Source organism: Clavelina lepadiformis, chromosome 9, assembly GCF_947623445.1.
Source record: "Clavelina lepadiformis chromosome 9, kaClaLepa1.1, whole genome shotgun sequence".
In the NCBI taxonomy this organism is placed as follows: Eukaryota; Metazoa; Chordata; class Ascidiacea; order Aplousobranchia; family Clavelinidae; genus Clavelina; species Clavelina lepadiformis.
Window position 1 is genome coordinate 4354998 of NC_135248.1, and position 8036 is coordinate 4363033.

The window sequence follows — 8036 nt, forward strand, 5'->3', positions numbered from 1 at the left end:
TACTGGTAAAGTATTTAGATGGAGACGAGTGCATACACGAGTGAAACTACTGCATAATCTTTATATAGTGTGTTTGCATCAATTAGGCTTGGTACTCTGTTAATATATAAACTTAATTTAATAAACTGTATTGTCTAAATATGATGGAACGATGGCTGAATATATAGGAAATGAAGAAATTAGCACTTTATTGTGCTTCACTATACGAAACCTAAATACTGACAATTTAGCTGAAAAATGTTTGTTTGAGGCTTCTGACGTATTGGGGGTTCCTTATCAACTTAAATAACCCTGCAGGATTCCGCGGAGAAAAAAATTTGGGAAACACTGCTCTAAGCTATAAGCCTAGCTATAAAATTGTTTTAGTGGATCTTGTTATAGACGTAAATCTGTTATTTGAAAAAATGGCGAAAAGGACAGTAAATTATAGGTAGCCTATATTGCTATCTTATTTTTAGAATCTTTCCAAGTGACATTGTGAGTCTGTTACACATGGTATATGATGTGAGTATTTCGTTTTGCCATTTGTTTTCTCTCAGACAAACTAACCGTTTGCAATTGTTATTTTACAAAAAAGTTAGTCTAAATTTTGTCATAAAAATATCGAACAACACTTAAATGGAGAGATGTTCAAACATTTTAAATAAAGACCTGTCAGACTTCATGGAGGTGTTGGTGTCTTTCTCTAGTACATATTTTGGGGAAGTAAGCTGTGTAAAAAGCACCTTCTGCTGTTTTCTATACCACGTATTCAGCATTTTTTACATTTCAGAACTGTAGAAGACAATGGAATGCAAAAAGAGGACAAAGAACTGCACTAACGCACAATATATGTCAAAACACATTCGAACGTTGCAAAAGTATATGACCTTCAGCTTCAAGGTGGCTCCTGCATTGGTGGTCACTGTCATCGCAAGCTCATCCCTATTTCGTTGAGGCATTACTTGTCAATACGTGGGATGTGAGTGTGTGTTCACCCATCAGCCACAACTTCTTTTGCTTGTTCGTTTCGGTTGCGTGTTTTTGAAATTTAGGGCTTAATTTTGAAAATCATTAATGCTAACGCCAAAAAGGTATCCAATATAAACAGGTAAATTGCCGAAAGGGCCATGGAGAAAACTTACGCCAGTCGGTTATGCTAAAGCATATAAGCCGAGAAAATTGTAAATTAATGGTATTAATTTTTGCATTAATAATTTAATTTTGTCACAATTGACACAGGCGGAGCAAATTTTTTGACCAAAACGTGCAGTACTCGTGCAAGCGTGCAGAACAAGAATAGTTCTATGGTAATGAAGGTAAATGCCTAGCAAGACGTCGGCAAGTTATATGTATATATAATTAATAAAGAAATGATGGTAACAGTAAGCTTAATTATTTGAATCGAAAGAGAGAGAGTTTATTTCACCATTTAAAAAGCTAAAAAGTATCGTAACATAGTTCGAACATAATTGATTGGTGTGGGGCAGCGAAAAGACCTCACGGTCATCTGCCCCAGATTCTGTTGCAAAGAAAAGCAATTAAAATAGATAGAAAAAAAAACTGAAACACAATTAATTAAAACAAAAATAGAGACTCACCACAAAACCAACAGCAGAACATTTTTTAACCAAATCAATAACAATGTAATGCAAAAGAAATCAACAACCATACATCCATTCCCTTATTCACAATTATCTGAACAGCACTTCCCTTGCTCAACATCTGGCTTTGGGCGAATTAGGGTTGTAGCGTAGTTAGCCTACATGCCTTCTGCAGTTTTATTAAAATGCATAATGTAAAGCGGCTCCTCTTTTGACTAGGCCTACTGCCTTGTTGTTGTTTCCGAAACCGTATTTCCGAAGAGATATCCATAACACGGAGTGTGAATATAAGACATGTGATTCTCTGCTTAAAAGAAGTAGTGATGATAGCCGATATAATCTGGATCGAGAGCTGATTATGAGCGATATAGTGTTGTAGGTTATACTTCAGATACATTCAGGTGATACTTGGTGCAACGGGGTATTTACTTTCTTTGATTGCTTCTTTCATAACAAAATTATCCAGAAAATAAAAACAACGTATTAGTAAAGCACCCTAAAACAGTAGGCTAACTTTCACTTACTTTACGTCATGTTGCAACGAGTAAATCGCATATTTTGCTGAGTTTGCACTAAGTAATATCAACCAAGCACAAAAACTGGCCACGATACGAAATAATAGATAAAGGAAATATTTGTTTTGTTTTTGTTTAAAATTGCCTAATTAAAATCAAAATTTACTTTATTGGTCAACATGGCTGAGAAATTTGCTTTCGATTCGAGTATTAGACCCGACCAACAGCAATCGCGTCCTCAGCGTTTACAATTGAAATATGATCTCCAACATATGTACTTAATGCCAAGCGACCATCACTGAGAGTAATAGCTTGGGCCAAGCAAGCGTAATTCTCACAATTTGGGTCATGAAATGACTGAAGAATATCTCCCTTCTCATTAATTTCAAGCACCAAGTTATAATGAGCAGATAGCAACAGCAGCCTGAATAAACAAAGCAACACATTATAAGGTTTTTAAAGTATAAAATTATAAAGAAAAGCATAATTTGAAAATTAAACTTTTTAGTGAAGCATCCACTAGAAACATTCAGTAAACCTCAAGACGCTACAAAACGTTAGTGGTCTATTCTACAGTTACAGTGAAAAATAACAAATAACAATGAAGTAAAATAAAACAACAAATAAAATAAAAATAACAGTGGAAAGCGCTATTTCGCATCTGGGAGAATTTAACCTAGTTACTGTTTTTCATAAAGATTTATTCACGAAATGCTATTAAGCAACATTTATTATCATTTAAGCATTACAGAGGTGCCTTTAACTGAGTGCAAACAATAAAAAGTATATCTTTCTTTGAAAATGATCATTTCGTAAATTAAATCTTATATAACCATTATCGTAGTAATTGAATGCATTCGGCATAAAAAAGCAAAGTCATGGTATTTGTCAAACTCAAACATTTATCTGGATGAATTTAAAAATGACATATAAAATGAAGCAATCGTTTACTTATAAAGACTTTCTTGACTTAAGAGGCCGGTCAACATTTGCCGCACAATTGGATTCCTCTCCAAAAGTGAACTTAAAGTTGTTCTTAGAATTCCACCAGCAACCCAATACGTGCCTTTTCCAGTAGCTCTTATGTTATCCGCCATTACTGCAACAAAATGTCCTCAGTTATTTAATTACAAAAACCTTCAATAAAAGCATTATCTGAAAAGATTCGAAGTTGCACAAAAAACATCATATAAAGCTTAACAAGTCGAACTGAACCAAGGAAATTTAGAGCCGTCGTTAAAACCAAAAACCCGATAAAGATCTTTTGTGAAATTTTATAATGCAGGATGCCAAATATAACACTTTATCAAACAAATCCTATAACTTAATAATATATAATATACCCTATAACTTAACAAAATTCCGAAATAAAAAGCAAAATTACAGTTGTAATTTAGAGTTAGACAACAATATATGCTATTGAAAACTACGGCAAACAATTAAAACTTTCTTTCCTGTGTGTTTTCAATATTCATTAACGCATACAGTCATGCACGTATAGTGTTTTGTATTGAGATCATTTTCGCTAGCATCAATATAATGTGGTAAAAAAAACTTTTAACATTTACTTTATTTTTTTTTAATTTTCGTAAGTACAGAGTGCTGACTTATTGTTTAACGACGATTTTACGGATTTTATTTTTTGTGTACGGTTGTAGTATTAATACAAGTTATAGTATTAAACGAGGAAATGGAAATTTGCTTGTAAGAAATACATGCGATCTTGGCAACATAGTACAAAATATTCTTATACCAAAAACTGGCTCTATTACAAAGAAATATATACTGTATACTTTGTAATAAACTCAACTTACTTGGAACATTTAGCATCTTCACAGTCTTTGACGTTGCCAAATCGATTATTCTTACAACAAATTTTGCAAATTCAACAACAAACAACGACTGTTCGTCCTGAGATAGCTGGACTCCATTGGCAAAACACAAATTGGAAGCCACGATTTCGATTTTCTTGGTTTCTGTGTTGTAACAAAAAACTCTTCCACTGCAATCACCTGAAAATATTCTTTAATATGGACAATGTTTAATTAACAAGTCCGATTATTTGCACAGGACAACATGGTAAGCACGATGTATAAATATTCTCTGCCTAGAGCTAACAACTGAATTTCAGCCTATAGGCTAAAAATTAGCCTACAAGACGCAAAAATTGTTTTAACTATGCAATAAAGTTGTAAATGTTCATGAATCTCTATATTTACATACTTGTTGTATACAATAACCCACATAGACTTACCTTTGTATATGCCGTAAAACGTTTCATCTAAGGAAAATATCGACATATCCGAAAAGTAGATATACTTTCCATCTCGACTGATGTCTAAATCGTCAGTAAAACTCAACGGTGGATTCACATCAGTAACCTTAATTAACATTTTCACTTTTCCAGTTTGTGTATTGACAGTGTAAATTCCGTAGTTAGCATCAGCAACATACAAAGTCTCATCCTGCACGCGCAAGCCTGAAGTAAACAGAAAACGCTTTTTGCACGTGGTTTTGCGTGGGCTTGTATTTTTTATCTTGTAGAAAGTAGTTTTCAAATGGCATAGAAATAAATAATCAATTTTAAAATAAATAACCAACGGCCGGCCGTTTTCTTTCTTCATGGCTCTTGGAATATCTTTTATTATTCCTGAAGTGACGTTGATTACATCACCAGCGCCAATACGTCCGTTATCGGACGGTTTTATTTTGATAATTCGTCCGTCGGCTAAACCTGTGTATAAATTCCCTTTGCCATCTTCTGCGATAGACTCCGGACTGGGTAAACCTGGAATTCTATGACAATATTACGACAGCACTCTGATCATAAAGTGACAAAATAATTTCACTTCTATTTTCAAATTTGGCGGGAACGTCTGTCCACGTTCGTCAGAAAGTTTTATTGCACGTTGGTGAGGACAATAGCAAACAGTTTTAATTGAACAGGACTTGTAAGTTGTAATGTTCTACAAATCACGTAATGAAGTTTAGAAGATAAATAACTAAACTTGGGTAAAACTATATGGTGTGGTAGCAAACAATTCTATAACAAATGGAGAATATTTTTTTAACAAAAACCATTTCGCCTCCTCACGTTCAGTATCAAAAACAACTTAAAACTTACAGAAGTGTTCACCAATAAACAACCGTTTGATGTATCGTGTATGAAAATAATCGAAATCAGTTTGCAACCACAAAGGAAAAGACGACTGCAAAGTGTGAGCCCAATGTGCCGAAAAAAAAACACATCTGCTGGCAGCACTGTAAAAAAGTTTTACGTTTCAAAACCAGTTCACTCACTTTGTTCCTTGCTTTAATGTGTTCTTGAAAGCAAACGGCCCATCTAGTTTTACTTCAACAGATAAACGTTTAGGAGTTAGGCAGGTATACGGCGCTTGATAGAAGCCCAATAATCCTATTGCTACAATAATCGCTACAGCAATACCAAGAACTCGCGTACATAGCGATAATCCATTGGATTCGCTTGCAGGTTCCGTTTTTAAGGTTCTAGGCTTACTAGACGATGACTGGCGTTCCTGCATTAGATTCCTTTGACGTACTTTACTCATGTTTTATCGCTTATACTGTATGTGCTTGAAAATTATTTAGCAGATGTCACAAAATTAACAGCCTAAGAAGTACATGCAGACTCTGCCTACAACAGCAAACATTTACCATCAAATATCTGTCTAAACAACCCTCTGTTATCGACAGCGATATCCGCCGTCTATGTACACATGTGTGCTGTTCATCTAGCAAATGCCTTAGAAGATCAGTCGACCGTACATTTATCCCATCAAACAGCTTAACAACTTTGTGTTGAGCGATTAATACATAACGTATCTCTTGTTACAGCAACGGTGTACCTCCATTGTACTTGCAGCTTACGGTGAATCGGTATTGGTATCTCGCTTTTGTGACCAATTGTATGGTGGCTCATGGTTATCACTTCAATACTGTATTTGCATCATTTTTTTAGAATGTTTACGTAAATTGTCGTTTTGATTTTAAAAGTTATTTTTGTTTTGTTTTGATTTTCTTTTTTATTTTAATCATCATTTTCATTTCCATTTTCAATTTGATTTTTTTAATTTTAAATTTCTGTTTTGAATTTTGATTCGTGTTTTGACCTTTGATTTTGATTTGTATTTGCATTTATTCTTTTATTTCCATTTTCATTTTCTTCTATTTTGATCTGTATTTTCATATAGATACATTCCTACTTTACTTTATCTACTACTTTACCCTTAGCAGAATAAACATGAGAACCAAGATACTAACAATCATTTTACGAGTATTTTGCAGACGTTTCGGGTAATGGTATGGTGATAAGTATCCTCAGACTGAGGATAGTATTTCCACGACTTAAGCCTAATTTTCGTACGTTTCGTACATTTTTATACGATTCTAGGCTGACGTATTGCTTTAAAATGACTTAAGCGTAATTCGAAATATCTGCAAAATATAAAATGATTGCTAATGTTTTTTTATAGTTGCTGTAGGTTTTTGGCTCTTGTATTTATTCTTTGAATAGCCTGCGGTACCCACCACGTTGTGCCCACTTAACTTTTAATCCGTAACTTAAGTTAAGTTTACTAGTTTGTTAACTTTTGACAAGTATTTTTTTGTTCGTCTTTTGTCATGCCTCAGTCAAAATGCTAATGATATTATTATAGTAACTTTGAAGAAAATATCCGTTTGAATGGTTACAAAAGAAGAACAAAAAAATGCTGCAAGAATGCTAAACGTTTTAGAAAAATTCAAGCAATTTCAATTTAATGACTACTCATCCGATTGGTAAAAGAGTTGTCAACAACCCGTTCATTGCAACATTTACAGCTTTCGGCAACCACTAACTTGTTTGCAATAAGCTTCACCTCAAGCTACACCTGCTATTCCTACTTGGCATTTGCAGCGAAATGAATTTGTACATGCTGTATGTTACAAATATTTCAACTGTTCATTGCTTATCACGATTCATTCTGCAAATCATTGATAAGGTTGTCATGTTGCAGTATATTGTATAGATAGCTCATTTTTGTATCATTACCGGTCGGTGAACCTAACGTCCTTTTCAACATTTTTGCTGTTCGTCTTGTTTAAGTTTTTCAAGCTTGCAGCAGTTAAAAGCCAAATTAAGCCTTAAATCCGCAAAACACACAATCGACACGAACAAGTACAACAAGCAGTGGCTGGATGAATATTATCAACCGAATGAAATACTTCTTAAACGCTTCAAGCGACCTAGTCTACAACCTAGAACTCACGCTTCAAATCCATGCGAGATACATGCTGAGTATGCCAGAAAGTAATCATGTGCTAGGAACATAAGCAAAATATAACCACTTTGAAACCCAAATTTTCTGACTTGTTTCAGAATGAAGTGCTCTTCCCAGTCTAGTACGCTCTAGCTGCCGTCGTAGCCACAAGTTTTTCTAGCTAGACAACTAGACAAACACTCTGATACGTCAAACTTCCATGTGTATTTGGTGTACTTTTGGTCGCCGTTCCTGTGTAAATAAACCAAACACAAATTCAGACCGGGGTTGCGTTCCTGGGGAGCAAAGCCTATCAAATAAAAACAGAGCCGGTGAAAGGGAGCTATTGGGGGCTAAGTTGATATAATTGAGTTTAGACTTATAGAGTGTCACTGTGTTTATGACTAAGAAAGCAAATCAGCTGTTTCCAAATATAGGCTTATCGGTTTGAACCCCTATTTGGCTTGTGTTTACTATGAAACATCTTTTCTGACTTCAGACCTGCTCAATTATGATGCTATAACGGGCACGTGCTATGGAATAAGGAAAAATAGAAAATGTCACAGGTTTCACATTGTAAATGAAATAAATGTTGTGTATAATACATAGTTCTAACCTTAGAGGACCAGGCGCGCAAGTGGTGCCATCTAACCGCCACAAAAGTAACATATATGTCGCGG

The 8036-nt window shown here is 34.6% G+C and overlaps 1 protein-coding gene across 1 annotated transcript; it reads right to left on the reverse strand.

Moving 5' to 3' along the window:
* Window positions 1-794: 794 nt before the first annotated feature.
* LOC143470713 (adipocyte plasma membrane-associated protein-like) lies at window positions 795-7517 on the reverse strand. Its single transcript, XM_076968981.1, has 5 exons — window positions 5399-7517; window positions 4353-4894; window positions 3913-4110; window positions 3050-3197; window positions 795-2522 (listed from the first exon to the last, which is right to left on the reverse strand). Exons 1-5 carry the CDS (start codon window positions 5665-5667, stop codon window positions 2309-2311), a joined length of 1371 nt encoding a protein of 456 aa, XP_076825096.1. The 5' UTR covers window positions 5668-7517; the 3' UTR covers window positions 795-2308.
* Between the last annotated feature and the right edge of the window lie 519 nt (window positions 7518-8036).